The 14,331-nt window shown below is 46.9% G+C and overlaps 1 protein-coding gene across 3 annotated transcripts in view; it reads left to right on the top strand.

Annotated features, from left to right (window-relative positions):
- Positions 1-1,171: 1,171 nt before the first annotated feature.
- BTBD19 (BTB domain containing 19) overlaps positions 1,172-14,331 on the top strand; it is a 235,661-nt gene continuing 222,501 nt past the window's right edge. For 2 of the 3 annotated variants that reach the window (XM_030206278.1, XM_030206276.1), the window contains exon 1: positions 1,172-1,320. In XM_030206278.1, the coding sequence (XP_030062138.1) occupies positions 1,226-1,320 (95 nt within the window). In that variant the 5' untranslated portion in view covers positions 1,172-1,225. Of the gene's footprint in view, positions 1,321-10,474; positions 10,539-14,331 lie in introns of all 3 variants that reach the window. The other variant, XM_030206277.1, reaches the window with a different exon arrangement.

Raw genomic sequence — 14,331 nt, 5'->3', positions numbered from 1 at the left:
GGGTAACAGCGCTAGCCTCCTGCCCCAGCCTTTGCTTCGTTTCCATGGCAACAGCACTGGCCTGTCTGGCCTCAGCTTCGTTTCTATGGTAACAGAACTGGCCTTCCCTCCTGCCTCAGCTTCATTTCTATGGCAACAGCACTGGCCTTCTGCCTCTGCTTCATTTCCATGGCTGTTGCACTGGCCTGCCTGGCCTCTGCTTTGTTTCTATGGCAACAGCACTGGCATGTCTGGCCTCAGCTTCGTTTCTATGGCAACAGCACTGGCCTTCTGCCTCTGCTTCATTTCCATGGCTGTTGCACTGGCCTGCCTGGCCTCTGCTTTGTTTCTATGGCAACAGCACTGGCCTTCCCTCCTGCCTCTGCTTCGTTTCTATGGCAACAGCACTGGCCTTCTGCCTCTGCTTCATTTCCATGGCTGTTGCACTGGCCTGCCTGGCCTCTGCTTTGTTTCTATGGCAACAGCACTGGCATGTCTGGCCTCAGCTTCGTTTCTATGGCAACAGCACTGACCTTCCCTCCTGCCTCTGCTTCGTTTCTATGGCAACAGCACTGGCCTTCTGCCTCTGCTTCATTTCCATGGCTGTTGCACTTGCCTGCCTGGCCTCAGCTTCATTTCTATGGCAACAGCACTGGCCTTCTCTCCTGCCTCTGCTTCGTTTCTATGGCAACAGCACTGGCCTTCTGCCTCTGCTTCATTTCCATGGCTGTTGCACTGGCCTGCCTGGCCTCTGCTTTGTTTCTATGGCAACAGCACTGGCATGTCTGGCCTCAGCTTCGTTTCTATGGCAACAGCACTGACCTTCCCTCCTGCCTCTGCTTCGTTTCTATGGCAACAGCACTGGCCTTCTGCCTCTGCTTCATTTCCATGGCTGTTGCACTTGCCTGCCTGGCCTCATCTTCGTTTCTATGGCAACAGCACTGGCATGTCTGGCCTCAGCTTCATTTCTATGGCAACAGCACTGGCCTTCCCTCCTGCCTCTGCTTCGTTTCTATGGCAACAGAACTGGCCTTCCCTCCTGCCTCTGCTTCGTTTCTATGGCAACAGAACTGGCCTTCCCTCCTGCCTCGGCCTCTGCTTCGTTTCCATGGGAACAGCACTGGCCTTCTCTTCTGCCTCGGCCTCTGCTCCCCCCACCCCCCATGGTCTGGAAACCCCGCCCCCCGGCCGGCCTCCGCTGCGTTTCCATGGTAGCTTCAGTCTCGGACGGAGTGAGCCCGTCATCATGGCCGCCGCCGCCTCCTTCTCCCGCCGCCTGCACGGGAATGAGGCTTCCTTCACCGACGCCCTCCGCAGCCTCATCAACAGTCCGCAGTTCAGGTGAGCTCCTGCGGCCGAGCGCAGCTGGGAAAGGCGGGGGATAGGAAGGCGGAGCAGGCCGCGAAACGCACAGCAACTAAAGACCCCACTGCCACGCCCAGCTTATTAGCAGAATTAACATATATGCAAATTAACCGCTTAGTCTCCCTGTTCCCGCGCTTTTCAGTTTCACTCTGTGTTTCTTCAGCTCCATCCATTCGTGGGGACGTGGTGTCTGGGGGGTCGTGAGAGGCGCCTCTTCAGCAGATTTACACACTCCACAGTTACTAAAGCGTGTTAAAGATACATGTTAACGCGGCAGGAGCGTAGCCAGACAACAGATTTTGGGTGGGCCTAGGCAAGAAGTGGGTGGGCACCAAGTGTTCTTCCCTTCCCCCGCCCAACCACCACCAAAAAAATCTCAGCTGGCGGGAAAATGTGCTGAAAAATGAGCATGCTCAGGTGCCAGTATCATGGAGAGTAGCGTTTTTGTTACCATAAGGGAGAAGTCTTCAGCTGGCCAAGCTTGGGATCCCTACCATGTGTGCTACTGTTGAGTGGGCCTGAGCCCACCCATTTAGGGCTCAGGATCAGGCCCACCTGTGGCTATGCCACTGCAACGCGGGTTTAGTACCTAGCTGTGATTCCTGCTAGATTTAATACACTAACACTGTCCACAAGTAGCCAACTTTTCAAAATTATTGCGGGTGCTAAGCCCAGTAGAAACCATGTAAACTACATGCTACAAAACGGACTCTTCCCAAAGGAAAAAGGAAATATTTTGCTTACCCCAATACCCAAAGACACAAAGAAAAGCGCAACCGAAATAACCAATTACAGACCAGTAGCATCTATACCACTAATAACTAAAATAACCGAAGGGATGGTAACAAAACAACTCACAAACTATCTAAACAAGTTCTCAATACTGCATGATGCCCAATCAGGATTCCGGTCAGATCACAGCACAGAAACAGTATTAATTACCCTAATGACTAAATTTAAACAACTGATTGCAACCGGCAACAATATACTCCTCCTACAATTTGACATGTCAAGTGCCTTCGATATGGTTGACCACGGAATCCTATTACACATACTTGAATATTTTGGCATCGGAGGCAATGTCCTAAACTGGTTCAAGGGGTTCCTAACCTTGCGATCATACCAGGTCACATCAAATTCAACTACGTCTGCTGCATGGACACCAGAATGTGGAGTACCGCAAGGATCACCCCTCTCCCCAACTATTTTCAACCTAATGATGATACCCTTGGCAAAACTACTAGCAAACCATAAACTTAACCCACATATATACGCCGACGATGTGACAATATATATCCCTTTCAAACAAGACATTAAAGAAATCTACAATGAAATCAACCAAAGTTTACACATCATGAACACCTGGGCAGATGCATTTCGATTGAAACTGAACGCAGAAAAAACTCAATGCCTGATACTTACCTCCCAATACAACACGAATGAATTTACCGCTATAAACACACCAACACTAAATCTTCCAATCTCAGAAACTTTAAAAATCCTTGGAGTCACTATCGACCGCCACCTTACACTTGAAACTCACGCAAACAACACAACCAAAAAGATGTTCTACTGCATGTGGAAACTGAAAAGAATAAGACCATTCTTCCCAAGATCCGTCTTCCGCAGCCTAGTGCAATCACCCGTACTCAGCCATCTGGATTACTGCAACTCACTATACGCAGGATGTAAAGAGCAAATACTGAGAAAACTTCAAACAGCCCAAAACACAGCAGCCAGACTTACCAAAATACGAAAGTGCGAAACCCTTACGAGAGAAGCTACACTGGCTCAAGGAACGCATCACCTTCAAAGTATGCACACTAGTCCACAAAATCATCCATGGTGAAGCCCCAGCCTACATGTCTGACTTAATAGACCTACCACCCAGAAACTCCAAAAGATCATCCCGAAATTTCCTCAAGCCTCCACTTCCCAAATTGCAAAGGCATAAAATACAAAGTGCTGCACGCATCAACCTTTTCCTACATGAGCAAGCAATTCTGGAATAAACTACCACGCAACCTGAAAACGATCTACGAACTAACCGACTTCCGCAAACTATTAAAGACTCATCTCTTTGAAAAAATCTATTGAAAGGATCAAAACAAATGAATTACACACACACAGTTAGCAATGCATCAATATACTCTCTTCTATACTCTCATCCCCAGTAATTTTATCACATTTAAACCTCAATTTACAGATAGAATCCCTACATACTCAGTTTTACAACACAATATGATTAGTGTACTGTTATTTATACTAACATTACGAAAACTAACCTGAAACATTTACAGACTATTGAGAACACAGTTGCCCATATTATCTGTCGAGCCTCAAAATATTTATTTATTTATAACATTTATACCCCACTTTTTCCCACCCACTAGCAGGCTCAACGTGGCTAACATCAAACCGCAAAGGCAATCGCCAATCCCGTAAATAAACAAATCCAGTATAGTGTGGTGAACAGGAAGGATAGTAATTACAAGGGATGAGGGAAAAGAGGGGGAGGGTAAAAGAGTCCATGACGGCCCATTAATTAGTTGTATTCCAGGAATTATGGATTTAAGACGGGTCCATTAGGAAGCCTTTCCAAATAAGCTGGTCAAAATATGATAGGGCCACTCCTCTCTTACGCTGTCTTCAATGGATTCCGACAGACTTCAGAGTAAAATTTAAAGTTCTCATTCTGACACATAAAGCGCTTTAAACGGCAACCCCCATCTTACCTTGCAATGCGAATGCTCCCTTCACTCACATACAATAGACTAGTTATACCCCCATCTTCAAGACCTAGATGAGAATCAACCTGTGCATCAGCATTCTTCTTTTTATCCCCAGCATTATGGAATTCTTTACCACAGTCAATTAGGTTAGAACTATCATACTTAGTTTTAAAAAGAAAGCCCGTGATAGGAAGATTTTACATCTTGAGCATCAAGTTACTGCAGCGTGCATTCTCTATGGCACTTACATAGTAACGTAGTAGATGACGGCAGAAAAAGACCTGCACGGTCCATCCAGTCTGCCCAACAAGATAACTCATATGTGCTAATTTTGTATATACCCTACTTTGATTTGTACCTGTGTTCTTCAGGGCTCAGACCGTATAAGTCTGCCCAGCACTATCCCCGCCTCCCAACCACCAGCCCCGCCTCCCACCACCGGCTCTGGCACAGACCGTATAAGTCTGCCCAGCACTATCCCTGCCTCCCAACCACCAGTCCCGCTTCCCACCACCGGCTCTGGCACAGACCGTATAAGTCTGCCCAGCACTATCCCCGCCTCCCAACCACCAGCCCTGCCTCCCGATGTTAACTAAGCTCCTGAGGATCCATTCCTTCTGCACAGGATTCCTTTATGCTTATCCCACGCATGTTTGAATTCCGTTACCGTTTTCATTTCCACCACCTCCCGCGGGAGAGCATTCCAAGCATCCACTACTCTCTCTGTGAAAAAATACTTCCTAACATTTTTCTTGAGTCTGCCCCCCTTCAATCTCATTTCATGTCCTCTCGTTCTACCACCTTCCCATCTCCGGAAAAGGTTCGTTTGCGGATTAATACCTTTCAAATATTTGAACGTCTGTATCATATCACCCCCGCTTCTCCTTTCCTCAGCAGAGGGGTCATCTGTTGGCAGCCCAGGTCGTCCTTAATGAACTTCTTCATGAATGCACAATTAAATCTAAGCAGTATTACAAGTATCGGCTCTATTTACATGACAACAAGCATGGGCAGCTTTTGGTCAACCTCGTCTGACACTCTAAAGGGTCGCAAGTCATCTCACAAGTGGATAAAGGGAGCGGGGCTGTTAGTGTACAAGGATTTAGAGATGGCTGCAGTATTTTGGGATTATTATAAACAACTTTATGCTTGTCTCTCTGGAGGAGGTCTGGAAAGCGACGTTTAATGGAAAAGTTTGAATTTGCTTACAATTTCTACTAATTCTAAAGGTAAGTTCAGTGCCCTGATTACAGCGGATGAGGTTGACTTGCAAGCTGATTTTCAAAGCACTTAGCCTCCCAAAGTGCTTTGAAAATATGCCTCCTGATGATCCAGCAAAGAGCCCTGACAGGTTCCGGATAGAATTCTATAAGATGCTAAGTTCCTTGATAGTGCACACCTTGCAGTCTTTATTTAAGTAATTTGTGGTGAATGGTGAATTGTCAGACTTATTGCAACTTGCTCGGGACAGTGGTGCTTTTGAAGCCTGGGAAAGATCCTACTGAAACCACTTGTTACTGGCCCGTTTCTCTTTTAAATGTTGAAACCAAACTGTTGCCAAAAGTTTGGCTAACCGTTTGGCACAGGTGTTACTGCCATTAGTGGTGGATTCACAAGAGGGATTTGTATGGAGATTTACGATTACAAAGAATGTGAGAATGCTCCTTGCTTCCATGAAGCAGGTGGAGAGGTTGTCAGTACCTTCTCTGTTCGTCAGTTTTGATGCAAAGAAGGCGTTCGACTGCTTGAGCTGGGGTTTCCTATTTTCTATTCTATGTAAGTATGGTATAGAGGAGGTTTTTTTTGGGTCCAGTACGGGCTCTTTATGTGTCACCCATCGTTGTACTCTGGGTAAATGGTGTTCTGTCTGGATCCCTTGACATTCAGAGAGGCACGTGTAAAGGGTGTCAACTTTCGCCACTCTTGTTTATTCTATCTTTGGATCCCCTTATTTGGGAGATTCTGGATAATTCGGACATTAAAGGAATGCGGATTGGTACTCAGGAATTCTAGCTTTTGGCATTCGCTGCAATCTTTTGGTCCACCTTGTGGAACCACATTTCTCTTTATCAGGGCTGATGGACAACTTTGCCAAATACGCTGATTTTTCTGGTTTTAAGTTGAATCTGGACAAGTCTTTGGCATTGCCTGCTGTGGCCTCGGTACAACATTATTGGGAGGGCCCTTTTCCCTTAAAGTGGGAAACTGCATCCTTTCGATATTTAGCCATTCAGTTGCCCTCTAAAAATTATTTGCTTTGAGTGGTTAATATCTTGCATCTTTTAGATCATATGACTTTCCCCTCTCTGTTCATGGCCAGATTCACCTTTAAAGAGGGACGCCATTTTGAAATGCTTTGGCATTTATAATGACGGAACAGAAACGCATATAAGGTAGGCACTGCACTAGGAAATTATCCATGTGAATTGAAATCCCTTGTAGCTTTCACTTATATACCTCCTTGTTTAATGTATTTTATTTTATCCAGGGCAAGATAAAAAGAGGTTTGACTCCTGAGGAAGCTTATTGTGAAACAGAGGCTTGCTGTTGAGCAAACCAAATCATACTATACTGAATGAAGATAAGTGCCCTTGAATAGTTATAAGTACATAAGTACATAATTATTGCCAAAGGTCCATGAAGCCCAGCATCCTGTTTCCAACAGTGGCCAATCCAGCTCACAAATACCTGGCAAGATCCCAAAAAAGTACAAAACATTTTATACTCCTTATCCCAGAAATAGTGGATTTTCCCCAAGTCCATTTAATAATTCCTTTAGGAAGCCGTCCAAACCTTTTTTAAACTCCGCTAAGCTAACCGCCTTTACCACATCCTCTGGCAACGAATTCCAGAATTTAATTACACGTTGAGTGAAGAAAGGTTTTCTCCAATTCGTTTTAAATTTACTACATTGTAGCTTCATCGCATGCCCCCTAATCCTAGTACTTTTGGAAAGCGTGAACAGACGCTTCACATCTACCCATTCAACTCCACTCATTATTTTATAGACCTCTATCACATCTCCTCTCAACCGCCTTTTCTCCAAGCTGAAGAGCCCTAGCCGCTTTAGCCTTTCCTCATAGGGAAGTCGTCCCATCCCCTTTATCATTTTCGTTGCCCTTCTCTGCACCTTTTCTAATTCCACTATATCTTTTTTGAGATGTGGCGACCAGAATTGAACACAGTATTTGAGGTGCGGTCGCACCATGGAGCGATACAAAGGCATTATAACGTCATCATTTTTGTTTTCCATTCCTTTCCTAATAATACCTAACATTCTATTTGCTTTCTTAGCCGCAGCAGCACACTGAGCTGAAGGTTTCAACGTATCATCAACGACGACACCTAGATCCCTTTCTTGGTCAGTGACTCCTAACGTGGAACCTTGCATGACGGAGCTATAATTCATCATGCAAGGTTCCACGTTCTGGATAATAGACAATATTAGGTATAGTCATATTGATGTACATATATTAAAAACAAAAAAAAAATAGAATATATAGTAAAATTTTAATTCAACTATCGGAGGTTTTTTGGACTGATGAGGAAGCTCACCCGGCATCCATAGGAGCAATTGTTCCGTTGAGAGCCGAGCATCTGAAGTCTTTTCCTCCGTCAAGCAAATATATCTGCAGGTAACAGGAGGGATGGCGCTTGCATAATTTATAGTGTTGTTCTCATAAGCAAGCTAGCGTTTTGTAGTAGATTTAATTACAATAGACTTCTACCAGGTCTCCACTTGTTTGTAGGAAAAAAAATCTTCATTGTTATTTATGTCTTGTCTTGGACTTTGGGAAAGTGTTATATTGAAATAAAATGTTTCACAGTAATAAAAGGTTACAGATGACTTTGTGTAGGGAGGGGTGTCTGTTGCACCCACACATCTTCAGTAGTCTGTTCTGATGCAATAGGAGATGCTGAGGTTTCCTGTACACAGGAAATATGCAGAAGTCGTATCTGCAGCTTATCATGGAATAAACATACACAGAACAGGTGGTTTTCATGACCCTGGTAGTCTTGCGTTCTGAACTTTCCCTCGTTTGGGGACTGGTGTGTTGAGCATTTTTTCTGCTAATGCAAATGCTGTTAATGCACATTATCTGTCATAGGGCTCAGAGAAATAAAATGGGCCCTGTGGCAGGTAAGGCACCCTGGTGTTTAGTAAATAAACCCCTCCCCTTTAGTACATTTGGCTGTTGGAGAGACCGCAGTCCTTTTTATTTGGCTGATGAAAATAAAATATTAATCTTTCTCCCCTATGCCTATGCTACAAAAAGAAAAAAAACAATTTCCTGTATTCTTTTATGACTTTCCCTTTCAGACGTTAGCATTAATCAAGAAATTACCTTGTTTTGTTTGTGTAAGAAACATTTTTTTTCAGAGAGAGTTCTGAGAAAAGAGGAAGCCTCAGTGGGTAAGTGAATATTACTTAGCTGGTAGATTTGGGAGCTCATTTTTGAAACAGAAAAATGTCTAAAAAATGTAATAACAGGCAGATATACATATTTCTTGCAGAAAAACGTCTAAAGAGTATAATAAAAAAAAAACCCTGCTCACAATCCTCTCCTGCACACACACACTCCCCCTCCCCAGCACAAAACCTCTTCCCCCCCACCCATCTCCTCCCCCTGAGCACACACCCACCTACCCCCTCTCCCCAGTACATACCACCACAGCACATTAGCTGGATCACAGCCCTTCCTCATCCCCCTCCCCCCCCCCCATCCACTCTGGGAACCACCTCTCCCACCCTGTTCCCGAGTTTCTGGCGATGGTCCAGGCCTTGCAGGAGCAGAAAGTGTGTCAGAGTCCTCCCTTGAAGGGCTCCCACTGTGCTCACAGTCATCAGTTCATCCTGCTTTCTTCTGCACCCTGGGAATCTGGCCAACTGATTGGCTGGGTGGCTGATCTGCTTCCCGGCCCAGCACCCAGTAAGGGACCGTCTGCTGTCCCTGAGGGACCTGGCCTCACAGTTGTCCCTCTGGCTTGAGGTGCTGGGGGTCCCATCCTTGGATGCTTGGATATCTGTTGTGGTTCTGCAGTTGAGGCGGGTGCTGTGAAGCTTGGCTGGGTGGTGTCACATGCGGCTGGTGTGGAGGATGTTGCTGCAGGACTGGTGGCCTCAAGGGTCCCAGTTGGAGGCTGAGGTGCTTAATCGCCAAGGCCACTATGTATTTCTGAAGATCTCACTGGATAGCCAGAAGCTGCTGCCAGATATTCTGGGCTGTATCTTGGCTCTCCTGCTGCATGGTTCACAGCAGCTGCCCGAATTCTTATTGGACTTGGAGCCCAAAGATGTTTACCTCTACATTCAGCACTGCAGGAGCCAAGAGGTATGGTGCACTGTGTACCTCAAAGGCCAGGGTGTCAGACAGCCAGACAGCCAGGTGGGTACAGAAGGAAGGATTTTGGAAGTGGTGTGGAGGGCACAGTGAGAGGAACACAGAGGCATAGAAAGCAGGAATAGACATTGATTCGTGATGTGCGTAGGCGGAGGGGGGAAAATTAAGTCACTTAAACATTACAGATATAGGGGCCCTCCACCCAGTCAGCTGAGTGGCCCCAGACCTGCCCACTAATCAGTACTTTCTGTTGAATTATTGGGATGTAGTCTTGGTGTGCCTTCTAACCCCCTCCCCTACCTACCTGAGAACCTGTACTATACATGGGAGTTTTATCAATGAGCCCCCCCCCCCCCATACTCTCCCTGCTTGAGGAAGAGAGGGTGAAACAGAGAGCAGCCAGCACAGCTTTGTTCGTCCAAACTTACCTGGCTTCCCAGCCTGTGCTGAGGTGTCCTGGCTTCCCAGGCCACGGATGCCCTCCTGGATAAGAAGGCTGGGCACCATGTGCTCTATAGGCCCTAGCCTTACACCTCACAAATCTCTTCAACTGCCTCCATTTTCTTCTTTTCTTTTCCACCTCCCTATTTGCGAGGTAGATCACATTAAGCTTGTTGCATATGTTGACCCATTCTTTTCCATTGGTATAAGCACATATTGTTTGCCCCTTCGGAGTGAAGAGATTGGCATGACGTGCTGTGATCTCCTTGACAAGGAGCTCAATCTTGCCAGCTCTGGAATTGCAGTTCCTGCTCTGGGCCTTCTTTTAGGGTGCCATAGCAATTGTGGGATGTGGAGGGTTGAAAATCCTGAGATGCACATTTTTATAGGGCACTGTAGATGTTTCAACTGCGGCCACTTAGACGTATGGAAGATGGACTTTTTAAAAATTATGAGCCACACATGAAAACGTTTTAGGAAGAATGACGTCTAAATCTTGTGATTTAGATTCCATTTCAAACCTTAATGTTCCTAATGGGGAGATGGGTTCTCATCTGTCTGGAATCTTCTACACCTGGGAAACTAACTCATTTGCTCTCCATTCTGTCTCTGCAGCATCAGGCAGCTGAACCCTGGAAACCATGAGCCAGCTGAAGTCCCTTTTTGCCAGTGCCTACAGGTAAGCAGAGACCTCTGATCCTACCATTCCCATTCTGGTAGGGAGCTGATCTGAGACCAGATCTGCCTTATGTTTCTCCTAACAAAGGACTCCTTACTTTTTGCCGAGCCCGGCTACTGGACAAGTCACTTAACCCTCCATTGCCCCATGTAAGCCGCATTGAGCCTGCCATGAGTGGGAAAGCGCGGGGTACAAATGTAACAAAAATAAAAAAATATTGTACTGTATTGGGATCTTGCCAGGTACTTGTAACCTGGTATCGCCACCTGTTGGAAACAGGATGCTGGGCTTGATTGACCTTCGGTCTATCCCAGTATGGCAACACTTACGTTCTTATGTTCAGTTCTTTTGTAGCTAATTGAACTTTTCAGGTCAGGATTGGTCATGATGCTTCCTCTTGGATCAGCGTTATCTGCTATTCTTTTCAGTCTTTATATGACACCAACTGAAGTGGCCAAATATAATTAGGCAGTTGCTATTTGTATTAAAGGAGGAAAAAGCCTCTGTGTTCCCGATTCAGAACATCATAACGTCTGTTAGACCGGGGTGGAATCTTCATCGGCTGAAAAACCTCCAAGTAAAACTTTAATTGGCAAATAATCACATCAAAACGAACACTTATCTTAGTGCCGCAGGTGCAGTTTGGTTTCACTCTTGTACGCCCGACGGGGTCCCGTTTCGCCGTCACAGGCTTTATCAAGGGAACAACTTTATACTGTGATGTGAAATCTGTGAACGAGAGTGGCCTAGTGGTTAGGGTGTTGGACTTTGGTCCTGAGGAACTGAGTTCGATTCCTGGCACAGGCAGCTCCTCGTGACTCTGGGCAAGTCACTTAACCCTCCATTGCCTGCCATGAGTGGGAAAGTGTGGGGTACAAATGTAAAAAAAAAAAAGCAAATTAGCCCCTGCAAAAATACCATGCTCATGTACTTGGGTTCCAGTTTACACTCTTCTGTATGACCTACTTGTTGTGCTATGCGGTTTCTCATAACAGTTTTACAGTGTTGCAATGGGCTACTAAGGGGGAACATAACTGTTTCCTTTTCAAACATGATTTGTGTTCTAATAGCCTTGTGTGGAGCTGTCTCGTGGTTTTGCCTATGTAGATCTTCAAACAAGGACACTGCAATAAGTAGACGACATGGCCAGATTTGCAATTGGTATAAGAATTTATGTAATATTTCTTTGAATCAACCGGATTGACAAATTCATTACATTCAGACATCATATTGCAGGTACTGCAGCCATTGCATTTGAAATGGCCCCTTGTTGCTGTTGGTCCAGATTTCTCCCTCAACCTTGCTGGACTCAGATATTCCTTTAAATACTTGCCCCTAGAATATGCAATGTGCAAATTGCTGTTGATGAACAACGGGTGAGATTGTACTATGTCCCAGTTCTTCCTTATGATGTTAGCTATTACCTCACCCCCTCTCATAAAATTCAAAGTGAAAATTTTGTGGGTGTCTCTGGTGGGAACTTCAGGATCCTTATCTAGTAATAAATAATCCCGTTCACTGTATTTAGCTCTTGTATACGCTTTTTTGATAATTATGGCTGGGTAACCTCTCTCTTCTAAATGCAAGGATCCTTGTTTGAAGATCTACATAGGAATGCATTGGCGTCTCTAATGTTTAGCGCGCCCACAATTTTAGCGTGCGCCAAAAACGTGAGTGCGCCTTAGTAAAAGACCCTCTTAGTTTGCTAGAGGGCTTTCTTTGATCATCTATTTTTCAAGTGATGGGACCTACTCTATGGAATGCTTTGCCTCATAGGCGTAGTTTGACTGTTTCATTTGGGGGGGCAAAGAATGGGCGGAGCATATTAGCATATCATTTGCATATATACATATGCAAATGAATATGCTAATATGGAGGAAGGAAATGAAATTTACAGGCAAAATATCACAGATGCACATTTCAAAAAGCTGACACATTTCAATTAATAAATTATGAATAAAATAAACTTTTATTTACCTTTGTTGTCTGATCATTTAGTTTTTCTATTCGCTTTGATCCCAGTGTCTTCTGTTTTATGCAGTGTCTTCTTTCCAGTAGGCTTCCCTCTGCTCCCCACCCTCCCAGTCCCATCCATCTCTTGCTCTTTCCCTCTGCTCCCCACCCCTCCCAGTCCCAACCATCTCTTGCTCCTTCCCGCTGCTCCCCACCCCTCCCAGTCCCATCCATCTTCTGTTCCTTCCCTCTGCTCACCATCCCTCCGTCCCATCCATCTCTTGCTCCTTCCCTCTGCTGTGCCTGACCTCTCCAAATCCCATCCATCTCCTGGTCCATCCCTCTGCTCCCCACCCCTCGCAGTCCCATCCATCTTCTGTTCCTTCCCTCTGCTCACCATCCCTCCGTCCCATCCATCTCTTGCTCCTTCCCTCTGCTGTGCCTGACCTCTCCAAATCCCATCCATCTCCTGGTCCATCCCTCTGCTCCCCACCCCTCGCAGTCCCATCCATCTTCTGTTCCTTCCCTCTGCTCACCATCCCTCCGTCCCATCCATCTCTTGCTCCTTCCCTCTGCTGTGCCTGACCTCTCCAAATCCCATCCATCTCCTGGTCCATCCCTCTGCTCCCCAACCCTCGCAGTCCCATCCATCTCTTGCTCCTTCCCTCTGCTCACCTCCTTTCCCAGGCCAATCCAATTCCTGGTCCTTCCCTCTGCTCCCCACCCACCCCTCCCAGTCCCATCCATCTCTTACTCCTTCCCTCTGCTCCCCACCCACCCCTCCCAGTCCCATCCATCTCTTGCTCCTTCCCTCTGCTTCCCACCCCTCCCAGTCCCATCCATCTCCTGCTCCTTCCCACTGCTTCCCACCCTCCCAGTCCCATCCATCTCTTGCTCCTTCCCTCTGCTTCCCACCCTCCCAGTCCCATCCATCTCCTGCTCCTTCCCTCTGCTTCCCACCCTCCCAGTCCCATCCATCTCTTGCTCCTTCCCTCTGCTTCCCACCCCTCCCAGTCCCATCCATCTCCTGCTCCTTCCCTCTGACCTTCTTTCCCAGTCCAGTCCAATCCAATTCCGGGTCCTTCCCTCTGCTCCCCACCCACCCCTCCCAGTCCCATCCATCTCTTGCTCCTTCCCTCTGACCTCCTTTTCCAGTCCAGTCCAATCCAATTCCTGGTCCTTCCCTCTGCTTCCCACCCCTCCCAGTCCCATCCATCTCCTGCTCCTTCCCTCTGACCTCCTTTCCCAGTCCAATCCAATTCCTGGTCCTTCCCTCTGCTTCCCACCCCTCCCAGTCCCATTCATCTCCTGCTCCTTCCCTCTGACCTTTCCCAGTCCAGTCCAATCCAATTCCTGGTCCTTCCCTCTGCTTCCCACCCCTCCCAGTCCCATCCATCTCCTGCTCCTTCCCTCTGACCTCCTTTCCCAGTCCAGTCCAATCCAATTCCTGGTCCTTCCCTCTGCTTCCCACCCTCCCAGTCCCATCCAATTCCTGGTCCTTCCCTCTGCTCCCCACCCACCCCTCCCAGTCCCATCCATCTCTTACTCCTTCCCTCTGCTCTCCACCCTCCCAGTCCCATTCATCTTCCCTCTGCTGCCCCCCCCCCCCCGCGAGGTCCAGGATCGTGACTCCGTTTACCCCCTCTCTTCCTCCCTCCCTCCGGTGCAGGCAGCAGTCTTCTTCAACCTTTCTGTGCTCCTGGCAGCGGTAGCGACGTATACACGCTGCCTTCGGTCTGCCCCGGAAGCCTTCTCTTCAAGTTCCTGTTCCCACCTACGCGGGAACAGGAACTTGAAGAGAAGGCTTTGGGGCAGAGCTGAAGGCAGCGTGTACGTCGCT

This window comes from Microcaecilia unicolor, chromosome 6 (assembly GCF_901765095.1).
Source record: "Microcaecilia unicolor chromosome 6, aMicUni1.1, whole genome shotgun sequence".
Taxonomy (NCBI): Eukaryota; Metazoa; Chordata; class Amphibia; order Gymnophiona; family Siphonopidae; genus Microcaecilia; species Microcaecilia unicolor.
Note: the sequence above shows the minus strand (reverse complement) of the source record. Positions and strands in the feature narration are given on the sequence as shown.